The sequence below is a fragment of the Rhinopithecus bieti genome, unplaced genomic scaffold, assembly GCF_001698545.2.
Source record: "Rhinopithecus bieti isolate Rb0 unplaced genomic scaffold, ASM169854v2 scaffold_15087, whole genome shotgun sequence".
In the NCBI taxonomy this organism is placed as follows: Eukaryota; Metazoa; Chordata; class Mammalia; order Primates; family Cercopithecidae; genus Rhinopithecus; species Rhinopithecus bieti.
Window position 1 is genome coordinate 1973213 of NW_016808547.1, and position 16116 is coordinate 1989328.

Here is a 16116-nt window from a genome sequence, read left to right on the forward strand (position 1 = left end):
TTCCCTAGGCTTTAAGTGGAATGCTAGGCTCTGTGTCCGCCTGCTCAGGATCCACATCTGCCTCCAGTGCCATGCCGTGTGTGTGACCCGGGAAGGAAAGCACAGTGGGGCAGGACTTCTTCAGAAATGGGACTGAAGCTAGATGCAGTGGCTCATGCCTGTCACCCCAACACTTTGAGAGGCCTAGGTGTGAGGACTGCTTGAGGCCAGGAGTTCAAGACTACCCTGGGCAACAGAGCGAGACCCTGTCTCTAAAAATAAAATAAAAGGAAATGGGACTGGGTCCCCAGTCAAATCATCAGCTCAGGGAGCAACCACAAATCAGGGTGTGGACACCAGGCTAGGGCCAGAAACATGGAGACCAAGGAGGGAAGTAGCCTCGGCTCACTGCAGCCCAGGCCCTGCGGGAGGGAAGAGGAAACTCCTGGCAGAGGCTCAGAGGTGACTTCCCAGCACAGAGACAGTTCCTGGTCCTGTAAGTACTAGTCTGGGCCTGAGCATCTCTGCCTGGACTTGGTTCTGACTCAGCCCACCTGCCTCATCACAGAGTCCTGTGCTGGCCTCTTCTGGAAAAGGACTTGGGCAAGCAATGGGGCTCTGTCCTCAGGGAATGCGAGTTAGAGTGCACATAGACATTTAAAATAATTTTAAAAGGCCTGGAATTGGAAAAAGTCAATTAAGTTGATATGGTGACACCTCTTGTCTTCTTTTAGCAACTGCTGAGCTTAGCACCTAGTTAGCAAGAATGGCTGGTTGAAATTGGATGGCTGGGTTTGCAGGAAGCCCCAGAGGTGAGCCACATCATTTATTACAGAGTTGATCTGCAGAGCTTTGCCCCAGGTACCAACACTGCTCTTCATAGCTCTGCTGGTCTCGCTGTAAAGATGGTGGCAGCTGCAGATAGAGAACTGGCTGCATCAGCACCCAGTGAGTGCAGTGAGCGTGCTGAATACAGGGAAAGCTGGCATCACCACTGAGCTCAGTTGCGGGGTTTTTTAACCCCCTGCCTCATCATAAAAACCTCAGGCCCTCCTTTAGAGACTACACAACACACATAACAGTCTTTATTCCAACCTAAAATTACAAGGCTGAATATGCTTTTGCATTCTAGCCACACTCCATCCCAGATCCTGATATTTCCTATTGCCTCCACCTTTGCTCCCTGTAAGAATCATATTGGACCACCTAAAAACGGGCCTACCCTATTGGCACTGGGCTGTGAGAAGTGGGTTCTGCTGTAACCGGACAGTTGCATTCCGAAGGAGCCGTGTGTTATCAGAAATTGCTTTAAAAGTACAAACTGATTCAACTTCATGAGAAACCTTGTTTATCAAATAGTGCATCGAAAATAAAATGGATTCAACAGGAGAAAGGGGCTAGGTGATATATTGAGTCTGAAAATGTCCATCACGTTTTTCCTGCAGGATTTTGGTTGGTTGGATGGTTGGTGGGTAGTTGGTTGGTTGATTGGTTGGTTGGTTGGTTGGTTGGTTCGTTGGTTGGTTGGTTGGTTTTTTAGGTCTATGTACAGCCACAAACATTATGGATCATTAATAGGTGCAATTTTGGTTCCATCTGCTCAAGAGTGATGATATTTCTGGCCCTATCAGAACAAGTACACTTAGAACAATAGTACTTAGTATTATTACCACCTTCACTAGCAGAGCAGCAGACATTGCCAACGGTCTGGTCTTCAGGCACTGAGATTTAGCCAATTCTTTTGAAAGGAATTCCTGCACACCGTCTATGAAGGAGGAAAGAATGGACAGCACCAGGGTGGAACCTTTGCAGCCCACAGGGGCTGGAGCTCAGCGCAACAGTGCTGCCAAATCTGGCTTGGAGGCTCAGGCAGGATAACGGGCAAGCCCTCTCCCTTCAGATGGCCTGAGCCAGGCCCAGCAGGATCACAAAGCACATTCTCACCACAAGGACAAGCAAACAGAAGTCCCCAGCTGAGTGCCGAGGCCCAAAACACTTAGAAGCAAATCATGTGCATATTTAGGAATCTTGCAAAAGCTAAACAGGATGCAAACTGCTGAGCTTCTATTCTACAGGACGGGGAGAAACAATATTCTCCTAACAGGTCAAGAGCATTGCTCAACATTTATTAAGCCAATTCCTGGAAACGCTGAGGTCACTTACCCAGAACGCCGCTTTCCTCCACGGGCAGGCATGGCCCCCGCCATCCTCACCTGTCCGGTAGCCGCCATGGGGGCAACGGGCAATGTCACAGATCCAGGTATGTCTGAAGCCATTTCTGGAATTCAGCAAAGACAAGAGGTTTTGTCAATGCCAGAAAAGCCCAGTAACAGGCAAGAAAAGTTGTCATGCGGTACCAGAAGCACCACCTGCGTGGAGAGCCCAGGGACCTGCATCCGGCAGGCCACTCTGCCATCATCAGCTATGCAACTGGGGCAAGTCTTTCCTCTTTCTCTGGAAAAGAGTATCTCTGGCAGTACTCTCATATTTACTGATCGGAACTGTGGTTAAACAGAATTAAAACAGCTTCGCAGCTTTCATAAAGGACTCCTGTCTCCTGACCACCTGGAGGCAGGTAAGATGCACGGGAATCTTTTGAAAGGAATTCCTACATACTATCTATGAAGGAGGAAAGAATGGACAGCACCGGGGTGGAAACTTTGCAGCCCACAGGGGCTGGAGCTCGGTGCGGCAGTGCTGCCAAATCTGGCTTGGAGGCTCAGGCAGGATAGCGGATGAGCCCTCTCCCTTCAGATGGCCTGAGCCAGGCCCAGCAGGATCACACTAACACTAAGTTCTAAGCAGCACATAGCCAAAGCCTGACGGAAAGAACCACTCCTGGTAACCCAGATGGGGCACACTCCCCGAGAGGCAACACCCTGCTGCAGTGCCCGCCGCTGCCCCCTCTGTTGCCCTGGGTTCGTGTTCAAGCAGAAAGGCTGGTTGCCATGCCTACTCTGGACTCAGAAGCCCTGAGTATCTGAGCCCTGCTTGGCCCCTCTGTTCTTGATGAGGACGGTGAGCTCTAGGGTGTTAAAAGCATCACTTCAGGCTACAGCAGGCCAGGCTGCTGCTTCCTGGATCTCCAGAGCTGGACCTTTCCAGGAATAAATATTAATTTAAAGAATAAGAAGGTCTGGCACTAAATGAGAGTACCTTTCCTGCACATTGTGGCCAAGATATTATTTCCTATAAGCCAGACACTTTTGGAAGCTCATTAAGGTCATGTTAAGCATCCCTGATTTCAAAGAAACCACACTAAGAAGTCTCTCTTTCCTACCTAATGGAGAGCTCCTAAGCTCAGGCACCCTTTCTCAGACCATTCCATGGCTCAACAAATATTTCAAATGGCCTCTGTGATTCTGTTTACTGTGGGTGGGAAGGACTTCCACAGTGTTAGCTTTTCTTAGCTCAACTTTTACCCAGGGGAAGAAGGGAAGCAGCAATGTACAAAAATATATTTTAAAAAGATGGGTCAGGATACATAAGGAATCTGAACCCTTCTTAGTGGAGAGAGATGCCTAGTGATGTTGACAGTACACGGCTGGTGTAGGCTTCTGCCCTGTTTCTTTTCAGCAGAACTCAGGGAGTCCTGTGACAGTTGACCCACAGTTATGCCCCAAAACACTGTATGTTTAATAAACACATTTGAAGCTCAACTTGAACTATCCCACTCAGAACTCTTGAAGAAGAATTTTACAATACACAATACAATTTCACAATAAACAAAATCTTAATTTAGTCACTCTGCTGTGTCCAAAAACTTTGGGAATGACTACACTTTTGTTTTGTTTTTTAAACCAAGGTACACATCGAAAAGTCCTCAAGGGAAAAAAAACCCTCCTCTTAAAGTAATTCTCTCCCCTTTAGACAACTGAGTTTGTGACAGCTAGACAGTATTAAAAGCAATAACCCAACAACCTTATCATCTGCCTGCTTTGATAAAATATTTATAGTTTTCTGAAATGGAGGCTAAAACACATTGAGTCCATTATGTCCCCAAACGGAAGGGCAGAATCACTGTTAGAACAAAGACAGATGACAATGAAAGTCACTACTTTCTAAAATAAGTTCCACAGAACAGCAGCCCCTTAAGATTCTCCAAGAAACAGAGTTCTGTGGCCAAATAAGTTAAGAAAAAAGCTGAGCCGGGCGCGGTGGCTCAAGCCTATAATCCCACCATCCTGGCTAACACGGTGAAACCCCGTCTCTACTAAGAAATACAAAAAACTAGCCGGGCGAGGTGGTGGCACCTGTAGTCCCAGCTACTTGGGAGGCTGAGGCAGGAAAATGGCGTAAACCCGGGAGGCGGAGCTTGCAGTGAGCTGAGATCCGGCCACTGCACTCCAGCCTGGGCAACAGAGCAAGACTCCGTCTCAAAAAAAAAAAAAAAAAAAAAAAAGAAAAAAAAAGCTATGCACTTACCCCTTTCCTGGAGATTCCAAAGTCCACTAAAAACATATTGAGAAGTCCTACCTATATAAAGAAGTTTGCTTAGCTTTGGTTATCCCAGTATATCATAAATACCTCTAATTGTGGAAACTTTAAAAACGTATCACCTGCTCAGCTAATGTTCTAAGCAGCACAAGTTTTGATATTTTAAAGCCATTACCTTGTTCCTGCCTTCCAGTTGAGGAAATTTCAGGCTGGAAGAGATCTTAGCCATCGTTGGTAATCCTAGAAAGGTTGTCATCCCTTCTCTGTTCCAATCACCTGAATTTAATTTGGGTGAAACAAAAATGCCAATAGTTCTGGCAATATAAATTGAAACAAGTAAAGCTCCTCAAAACCTTGGCTGATGGGGTAAAGGATAAGGAATACTGAAAACCCAGTCATTTCTTTCCTCCAACAGATGAAGGGAGCAAGGCAAAGAGAAATTAGATGACCTGCCTTGGTGCCCACAAGTGACCTTTCTTTTTCTTGTCTTATTTCATGTGTAGTTTCTTTTATTCGTGTCCTATTTCATTGGCCAGAACTTTCAGAGCGATATTGAGTAAAAATGACCCATCGTGAGGTAAAAGAAAGTCACTACTTTGCAGTCAAATATATCTGGTTTCAAATCACAACTCAGACACTTCCCAGCTATGAGTGACGGGGCTACTCTAGGTCAAAGTGTCAGCTGTGAAATGTTCATAATATGTACCTTGAAGGGGCATTTTAAAAATTAAGGACAAGGTATGTGATGAGCCTAACGAAGTGATTGGGAAAACAAAACACTCAAGCAACAATAGTTAAAACGATCATGATTATGCTGATGGTAAGCAATCTTGCTTGAGCCTTGCATTTAACTGGAATGAGCTGCTGGTTTAAGACAGACATTCTTTCTGTTGTCAAGGAATCTGCTCCTATGCCTACTTTAAAAAGTTTATTTAAGGAATGGATGCCTCATTTTATCAAATGCTATTTTTGGTAACTAAGTGTTCTGGATACTAAATAAGCCAAACAAAATGCAATCAATGAGACTAAAATTGACTTTAAAGATAAAATATTTTCTCTAATGTTGATTTTTAGGAGCCACCCTTAATAAATTCAAACAAAAGTGAGAAAACAAGTCTCTCTCCTCTGCAATCTATGTCCATATCTATAATGTGATCAGCTGTCAGCCTTCCCTGGAAAAGTAACTACCCGCTTCCCAAATCTGGCATCTTTTCTCTGTGACTCAAGTTCAAGCAAGCAAAGCTGGTGGAATGTCCACCCAAAGAAGGTGGCTTAGGAAGGTCCCTGACCAGGTTGGAGGTGACAGTCCCAAAGATAAGGCCTGGTATCAATAGATCAAAGAAAGCTAAACCTTCAGATGAAGAGCAGCCCTGTAAGTCAGTTGTTGATTTGCTCCAGGGTTTCTGAATTTCACTCACAGAGAACTGACCACTGCACTGTATAGGGAGGAAATCACACTTCGGATACCTCCAGGGTGACTGCAGCCAACGCCATACCCTGCAGCTGTGGGTGTACATGAGTAGTGCCTTTCCAGAGGAGAGCTCAGCAGTCTGTTTCAACAGACATTAGAATATCCACGCACATGTATACCCCTGACACACAGCAAACACACTCCCCGCTGTCCTGGACCTAACACAAACATAGCTTCTCCCTCGCTGTGATGGGAGATGAGAGGGAGGGTGTGTGTGTGTGTGTGTGTATGTGTATGTGTTATATGCACAGAAAAAAGACTATAAGGCAGATAGAAATACACTAATATGTAAAACTTGGCTATTTGTGTTGTGAGAATTATAGATGGGTTTTATTTTCTCCTAAAAGCTCTTCCTGTTTTTTTGAATATTCTAGTTTTTTTCCCAATGCATGTGTTAATTTAATGTTAATTTAATGATATATCAATTGAGTGATCACAAATAGAATAATACTTTTTAAAGGGTTTCATGTGGAAGACACAGGAGAAAGTATACATAACTGGTGAGAACTAGAAGCAATGAATGAATGAGACAGACAGAGGAAGGGGAAGCCCTGTTTAAATAGTAAGTGTCCAATAATGGGACGGATTGGTTTAAAGAATAATGATAAAATTTTACCTAAACTAAGATTTATGTTGGGTACCAACTGTGTTCCTGGCACTCTGCCATCTTCTTTGCACAAGTTTTACATCCACCCTATGAGGTAAATGGAAATTCATCCCATTTTACAGATTAGGAAACTTGGCAGAGACCGGTCAGCCCTGATCCCTGTAACACGGCTACTGAAGGGCAGAGCAGGCTCTTATGTGTTTGGCCACCCACTGTGGGGTCCCTGTCCCTTGTGGTGCCCAGGCGGAGCCCAGGTGGCTGGGCAGATCCTTCCCTGGGGCAGCAAGAGATGTGCTAAGACCACAATTCTCCATCACAGGCCCAGATGAAAGTTGTATGGCATGTAGGACATGTTCATGCTTTGGGGTCACTCCATCTAGCCATGGGGTCTGTGGGCAAGCTATTGAACCTAAGCTTCAGACTTCTCCTCTGTAAGATCAGGAAAATACTTACATCACATGGTTATTGTGAGTATTAAGGAAAGCCAATTATTTATGATGTCTAGCAGAAGAAATGTTCCTTCTCCTCTGTTACTTTCCCCTAGAAGAGAATGTCTTTCCAAGCAGACATTCTAAGTGTATGTATGTGTGATTTTTATATAACCCTTGAGCAAATTACTTAGCCTCTCTGTGCCTTGGTTTTCTATCTGTAAAATGGGCAGAGCAATGCACCTCCTGGGGTTATGAGGATTAAAGAAGCTAGTAGTTGTAAAGCACTTAGAATGATGCCTGGCACAGCGTAAGCACATGTAAGTGTTCAATAAAAATACACACAGATGCTAACACCACTTAGAATCATTTCGCTATGGTAAGGACTTGAGTCACTTCTATAATGTTGCTTTTCTGGTTCTAATTCACAGGATTGCAAGAGAGGTCAGAGGGGCAGCGGGGGCAAGAAGGCCCTCTGAACACCTCAGCACTCCACTCATAACACATTCCCGCGTGAAGCTGTGGCCAGAGACAGAAGGAGGAGCTGCAAAACCCCGGCAGCCTGAGATGAGGTGCTCCACCTGTGCCGACCTCCAGCGGTCCCTCTACCCAGAGTCCTGTCTCTACACCAGCTGGCAGGCCCACCCGGATCTCAGGAGGGAGTGCAGACCCCACTCGGGCCTCTCTATGCGGAGCTGAGTCCTGAGCTGGAGCCTGCACCCAGTCCATGCTGCACCGGCCTCCTCCATCCTGTCTCCCACCCACACACGTCACACACCACTCACACACACATCACATCAACACACATGCATACCACTCACACACACCACACACCTCCACACATATCACTCACATCAACACACATACACACCACACACACCACACACAACCCCACCACTCTCAACACATATACACACCTGCACATACCCCACACACTCCACACACACCACTCACATCAACACACATACCACACACACACCACACACACCCCACCACTCTCAACACATATACACACCTGCACACACCCCACACACACCACTCACATCAACACACATACAAACTTGCACACACCCCACACACATCACTCTTGTCAACACACATACACAACACTCGTACACACCACACACATCACTCACATTAACACACATACACAACACTCCAACCCCACACCTGACACACACCACTCACATCCACACATACACACCTGCACACATCACACACACTCCACACATACCACTCACATCAACACACAAACACAACACTCACACCCCACACATACCACTCACATCAACACACATACACACCTGCACACACCACACACACTCCACACACCACTATCATCAACACACATACACACCTGCACGCACCCGACACACTCCACACACACGCCACTCTCATCAACACACATACACAACACCTGCACACACCACACACACATCACTCACATCACACATACACAACACTCATACAACCCACACACCCCACACACATCACTCACATCCACACATACACACCTGCACACACCACACACACTCCACACACACCACTCACATCAACACACATACACAGCACTCACACACACCACACACCCCCACACCACTCTCAACACACATACACAACACACACACCACACACACCCCCACACCACTCTCAACACACATACACAATACCTGCACACACCCCATATCAACACACATACACAACACACACACCCCCACCACTCTCAACACACATACACACCTGCACACACCACACACACTCCACACACACCACATCAACACACATACACAGCACTCACACACACCACACACCCCCACACCACTCTCAACACACATACACAATACCTACACACACCCCATATCAACACACACATCACTCATACACACCCCACCCCTCCACACCACTCTCAACACACATACACTAACACTCACACACCTCACACACCCCGCATACACCACTCACATCAGCACATATACACACCACTGACACACATCACACACACTCCATACACACCATTCACATCAACATACACAACACTCACATACATCATACACACCCCCACACACCACTCACATCAACACACATACACACCACTCACACGCCACATGCACATCAGTCATCAACACACATGCACAGTATTCACACATACACCACACACACCATTCACACACACCAACACATCACACACCACTCACACACCCCACACTCCCCCACCATTCACAGCAACATACATACACACCATTCGTAATCACACCAACACACCACACACACCACTCACACCACTCAACACATACACACCATTCACACACACCCCACACATATACCACTCACAACATACATGCACACCATTCACATACACACACCATTCGGACACACCACACACACACCACCCACACCACTCACATCAGCACATACACAGCATTCACACACACCACACACACAACTCACACACATCACACATCATTCTCAAACAATACACATTGCTTGCACACCACTCATATACATACACCCCCACACAGCACACACACCACAAACCACACATGCACACACCATTCACATCAATAAACACACCATACATACACCACACACGGACCACTCACAGAAATCTCACCACACAAACCACTCAAACCAACATACACACCACACACACACCACCAACACACATCACACTACTCACACACATACCACAGACACCTCTCTCACACCACACACACACACCACATACACACAAACCACACACACAGCCCACCCCAGACCTGACAGGGAACAGCCTCCTCCTCGCTGATAATAAGAGCTTTGCCTGAGTGGGGAAGTGTGCCCTTGCATTTGTCACAGCCCTGGGACCCCACAGCCCTACACACCCTTTGGAAGGAGCCCCAGGGATCCTGGACAAGTCATCCATCCCCTCTTGTTTCCAGTTCACCACGGGCAGCCCAAACAGTGCCTGGCAAGGAGCTCATCTGAAATGGGCGTGAAGAATGGGACCCTCACCTCGATTTCCCCATGCAGCTGAGGGTTTGCCACATTTAGAAAAGACAGGCGTCTGGCGCAGCACAGAAACATGAACACATTCTATAACACACCTCAAATTCAAATAAATCTCAAAAGCCAAGGCCAAATTTTCCATTACCCAAGGAAAAGTTTGGAATTGTGGCAAAGTAACCCGCTCCCCTTTATGAAGCAAAGCCACCAAAGAGCTGCTTCACCTTGCCGGTTCCTCCCTCCCATGCTTCCTTCAACCTTCTCCAGTCAGACTCGCCTGTCATCCCACCACAGAGCTGCCATCATCAGGAGGCCACTCTTGTGAAGGCAAACAGTGGCTCTTCTGCCCCTGACCTTCTGTGGGGATGTGGCCTCCTGCTCCATCTCAAGCATTTTTGCCTGGTCTTCCAGGCCCACGTCCTTCACCTTCTGCCTCAGGCCCCTCCTCCTAGGCCTCCTGTGCCTGCTCTTCCCCCTCTTCCAGATCTCAGGGCATCTTGTGCAGCCTCCTATCCTATGCGTCCTCCTAGGTGATCTCATCCAAGCGCCTGGCAGCAGCGCTGCCTCGGCTGCTGCTTCTCCAATCCATCAGCAAGCTATCTGCTACCTCCGAGAGGTCTCTCCATCTTCTGAGCTCTGCTGCTGGCCTGCCTCAGGACGCCCCTGACCTTCATGCATCCACTCTTGCACTTCCCACTCATTCCACACTCGGAAGCCACATCAGACAAAGCCAGCCCTTGCCTCCGTCCTCTAACACATTTTCTTTCCTCTTAGCCCAATCCTGGAGTTCCCTGCCATGATCAACTTGTTCCCGTGTGGTCAGGCCACTGCCCACCTCTCCAGCCTACCTCTCTGGCTCCAGGAACACTGCCTTATCAGTTCGTTGAACACACTATGTTCCGTTCTGACCCCAGGACCTTTGCATATGCTATGTCCTCTGGCAAGAAAGCTCTCCTCCCTCTCTTCACCTCATTAATTCCTTACAGTCATTTAGATTTTGCCCAAATATCACTCCTCAAGGAGTCCAGTCTCTGAACAACCCCTTCCCTACCCAGTCCAGGTCTGGTCCCTGGTGATTCATTCTTACTGTACCTGGGCTTCTCCTGGGAATGAATGAAGGTCACAGCAGTCCAGGTGAGAGATGGCAAGGCCTGAATGATGGAGCCGCAAGGAGGGCATGCCAGAGGAAAGAGATGATGTCACTGCCTCAAAATAGTGTGTTGGCGTCAGATCCCAAAAAGGGAAAATTCTGAAAAACCTTGGTCACCTGATCCTCCTACACTGTATGGGGCAAAAAAATGTCTAGAGACAGAAGAAAAATATGATTGGGCCGGTTGCATATTTACAACTACCATGCCACACATGCTCAATACAGGAGGACTTCTGCAGCAAAGTAGAGGCATACATGCTCATGCATTCCTCGGTTCATTGATTCAGGGGACCACACATTCAGTAGCAGCCTACTTCTAGCTCTGGCTTCATCATTATTTGCCTCAGTCTCTCCTCAACTAAGACGTGGAGTTCATCAGGACATTATTTCCTTTTGCAGAGGTTGCTGTGAGGAAGCGCTCTCTGTTTCAATCATAAGCAGCCTTTGCAAAGCTCTTCTTTGGAGCCGGGGGCTGTGCTAGAAGCTGAACAATGGTCAGAGATGAAAGGACCCAATCCTGCCTCTGACAAGTTCAGTCTTGAATGTGATGGAGGCATAGAGCCCAGTAACTTCACACTGAGAAATACATGCTGTGAGGGATGCTGGATACCATGTGGTGGGGATGGCTGGGAGGATCTGAGAAGGCTTCCTGGAGGACACCACCCCTATGCTAACCTGGCAATGGACTGCAAAAAATGTTCTGGGAGGAACGAAGTACGATAGGAAAGATGCCCTTTCCTAAAAGTGTTCCTTTGACTGCTCCAGAATTTCTGAGCAGATTCCTTTAGTCCCCTCTGAGGGCTATGCTTTCTTGTTCATTTCCAGTCCCTGGAGCTTTCCGGTCTTTTATCCCAACTGCAACTCCCTACAGATCGAGAGTTATTCCCCCACTCAAATGTAACTCTCTCGTCTAGATCTCTGCTCAGGATCCCTGATCATAACCAATGGCAAATGCACAAATAGACAGAAATATCTGTATTCACAGCAGTCTGACTCCAAATGCAAATATCCCCTCAGGAAATTGTTTCCCATTACACACAGAGGGGAAATGACTGTCTGCTCTTAGACCAAGTTGGAATGAGGTTTGGAGCTCATTTAAAAATCAGTACAAGCTAAAGATTTTGTAAGGTTCACCATAACACAGAAAACATATCTGGTTTATAATGCAGCATCTAGCTGTAGACTATTTCACATTTCAGATGCAGACATACTGTGTAGAATTCCTATAATACAGTGTAGGCAGCGAAAACCTGGAAAAAATGTGGAACTCGAGAGCATTACAGATGAAAGGAACAGGAGGAAATGAAAAAAAGACATATTGCTCTCCCCACTATTTCATGTGAATCCAAGTAAGAAAAATATCCCCTGATCTTTACATTGGGAAAAAATTAATTACATGCAAAGTTTCACAACATGACAACATACAATATTTTAATGGCCATTCAAATAAACGAAAAACCAAAAGGCTCTTTCCATGGGTGGGAGTAGGGTGAGGGCAGGCAACTAACCAAAGAAAAATGCTCTTCTCAATATTCATCTCTCTTAGAACAATTCTCTTCACAGAAAGCACATCAAATATCACAGCCCTACCTTTTCAGAGGGATTAAACAAAGATCTTTCTTCCTTGTGACCAACACCTTCTTGGGAGAATCTGTTATCCGTGTAGAAGAAATGTCAGAAACCTCTGGGAGGAAATGTAGCTGCATTTGTATTCTGCTCAGAAAATGTCATCACAGATCTGTTTACCTTAACTGTGGACCATGATTCAGCCGTGACAACTGTCTTGCATACTGATCAATTTATTTGCAGCAAAATTTCTAGCATTAACTGCTTAGGTTCTGAAAAATCGGTTACTTGGATTTCCTGTGCAACCATAACAAATGCACATTTGAAAAATCTAGATTCTTATCCAAACATTTCAGTGAGAGATAATAAAGGATTTTTCTTGAAGTGCAAGCAAGGGAGGGTCCTTCTGACTTCTGGAATGAAGATAGCACACACGATTCCCAAAGGACCTCCATGGGGTAGCACTTTTATAGCACAGTGTGCAGAAAAATCATTAGACTGAGAATCAGAGAACTCTGACTGCAGATCCTTGCTTGGCTTTAACCAGCTGTGAGATCCTGTGTAAGACATTCTTTTCTGATCGGCTGGCTGGACCAGGGTCTCTGCAATAGAGAAGAGGATGGCCACCGGACCCGAGAAAGTAAGAAGAAGCCAGGTCCTGCCTCCTCTGGCTGGTGCTTCCAGCCTGGACGCTGAGCCCTGGATGCCTGCCTGAGCCCCTTCTAGCAGGCAGGCAGGTTTTGGCATTAGGGAATTGAAACCAGTCCCAAGGCAGCCCAGGGAGATGTCCTCCCGCCTCAGCTAACAGTGCTGGCTCAGGTAGGGCTCTGGCTCTCCTCTGGAACAGGGGCACTGCACTACAGCACACTACGGTGTCACTCCCCATGTTCCCACTAGTATCTGAACCCACTAACTCCAGGCTTCCTTCTCCACCCTACAGGCTGAAGTCCTATAATCTCTGTGCTGAAATGTGTAAAAGGGGCAAAAATAAAACAGACCCAGCAAGAAGATGGGCAACCAGTAATTCCAGTGGAAGAAATGTAGAGAGGCTACTGTCAAGGTTATGATTCTGGAGCAAGACAACAAGGATGAGTGACCCATTCAACCTGCCCCACTCTGTGTGAGACCATCAGAAGAAAGTGTGTGTCACCAATCACATGGAAGCCAGCCAGAACATCTGGGTTGGAAGGCTTTGTGTCGGTCAGTGGAATGAATGTCCCTAATGAGGTCTTAGAAGGAGTCTCAGTCAAAACCTAGACTCTGGCCTACCAGGACCTGAGTCTAGGGAATCAGGAGCCCAGTGCAGTAAGACAGACCCTGCACAAGAAAGGGCAAGGCATGGGTTGTTGGTGCAATGGCATGGGAGAGTGTGCAGGAAGGCTCAATGCTCTGATTCTCCACATTCAAAAACACCAGAAAGAATCATGGGTTGGTGAAGGGTTCACTGAGGAGGACCTGCCGGTGAGACACAACTTGTCAGCCTGGAGAGTCCTTGAGGCAGAAGGAGGGATAAAACTGTCTTCAGATACCTGTTGGACCTTCCTACATAAAAGAGAAGAGGCCAGTTCTCAATGACTGCAGAGGCCTCTTCACAGTAGCTAAGGATATGAAAGGTAGGGGAAAAAAATGAATGACCAAGATGCATGTTGACTGTCCAAAGGCAGCTGGAAGTGAACAGAAACCAAATGAACTAACAAGTCTGACATAAGGAGAAAAGCTCATAAATTATGGAACACTTCCAGATAAAAATTACTCAGCCTTTAAATATCATGATTTCAAAGATAATGTTACAGGAAAATGCTAAGAGTGAGTTAATAGAGCAGGATACAAAATCATATATGCAAACGTATTTATCAGCGATCCATCAAAGTTCAGCTTCAGCTACACTATTTGCCCAAAACCTATTATTTGGCCATGGCTTCTAAATGAATGCCTTGGCCTTTGAAAGGACAAACAGTCAAATACCTATTGCAAGATCATTTCTGGCATCCCTGAACTTGTGCATGATCAATGACCTTACGATACTCAGGTCACCATCATCTCTACATCTACAGCATAACAACATCAATACTACAAATAAGGCATGCCACATGAACTTATTGCTCAAGTCTGCATATTCACTTTCAAATGTAAATCTGCATTCTAGATGTACTCAGATTTAAAAGCTCCTTGTATGTATGACGTATTTTGAACTCTCCCAGTCAGATGGTGTATAAATATAAATATTATTGCAAGAATGAAATGTGCAATAATCTTTGACCATATGGCAAAAGCTATTAATTTTATATGCAAAATTTATGTGCAAATTAATTATCAAGAACTTTACCAAATAGTTACATTTAGTAGGAAGTGAGGAAATAAGACAAATATTAAGAGACAACACTTTGGGAGGCTGAGGTGGGCAGATCACGAGGTCAGAAGTTCGGGACCACTCTGGCCAACACAGTGAAACCCCGTCTCTACTAAAAATACAAAAAATTAGCCAGGTGTGGTGGTACGTGCCTATAATCCCAGCTACTTGGGAGGCTGAGGCAGGAGAATCGCATGAACCCAGGAGGCAGAGGTTGTAGTGGGCCGAGATTGTGCCACTGCACTGCAGCCCAGGTGACAGTGTGAGACTCTGTCTCAAAAAAAAAAAAAAAAAAAAAAACTTGCTTGCTACTTTTACAAAGACTGTCACATTCTTTCTGAGACAAGATATGTGCAGAACCATAAATACTACTATAAAACAGAATAAAAGAGATCATTAGTATATATCATAAATCACGTCTTCGTGGAATTGTTTGGTATACTGGCATTCACAATAATAAACAACCTTTAGGATTTTAAATTTTTCTATCTGTTTCTGTTTAGATGCATCTTTCAAGAAAAAGTCTTATTTGGAATCTTCATATCTTTATAAGGACAAATTAATTGCCAACTTTATCAACTGTGCCACCTCAAAAATTCATAAGGGAAAAAAGCCACCCATATCACACCATAACATCTATAGTAAATCATCACCAATCCAGACATAATTAACAGAACCAATGTAGTTCATTCCTTCACCAAACTCAGTTGCAAACAAGTGTCTATATTTAGTATCACAAATTGCAGCATGGTAAGCACAGGAGTATCTAGCAGTGGGCAAGGTCCAGATACGACTGTTTCTGACTTAGAGTTTAACTTTACAATGTGAGGAATCCTAATAAATAAAAATAACGTAAGAACAATACCTGCCGGGCGCGGTGGCTCAAGCCTGTAATCCCAGCACTTTGGGAGGCCGAGACGGGCGGATCACGAGGTCAGGAGATCGAGACCATCCTGGCTAACACAGTGAAACCCCATCTGTACTAAAAAATACAGAAAAACTAGCCGGGCAAGGTGGCGGGTGCCTGTAGTCCCAGCTACTCGGGAGGCTGAGGCAGGAGAATGGCGTAAATCTGGGGGGGGGAGCTTGCAGTGAGGCGGGATCTGGCCACTGCCCTCCAGCCTGGGTGACAGGGCGAGACTCCGT

At 46.0% G+C, this 16116-nt stretch overlaps 1 protein-coding gene and 1 pseudogene across 6 annotated transcripts in view; one reads left to right on the top strand and one right to left on the bottom strand.

Annotated features, from left to right (window-relative positions):
* Positions 1 to 2262, bottom strand: part of ARNT2 (aryl hydrocarbon receptor nuclear translocator 2) — a 155228-nt gene extending 152966 nt beyond the window's left edge. For 5 of the 6 annotated variants that reach the window (XR_001888147.1, XR_001888146.1, XM_017886857.1 and 2 more), the window contains exon 1: positions 2143 to 2262. Coding sequence is in view for 3 of the 6 variants with exons in the window: in XM_017886857.1 (XP_017742346.1) it covers positions 2143 to 2255 (113 nt within the window). In the remaining 3 variants the exon portion in view is untranslated. The remainder of the gene's footprint in view (positions 1 to 2142) is intronic. The other variant, XM_017886858.1, reaches the window with a different exon arrangement.
* A 6788-nt stretch (positions 2263 to 9050) lies between these two features.
* The window catches only part of LOC108538651 (histidine-rich glycoprotein-like), a 9187-nt pseudogene continuing 2121 nt past the window's right edge, over positions 9051 to 16116 (top strand).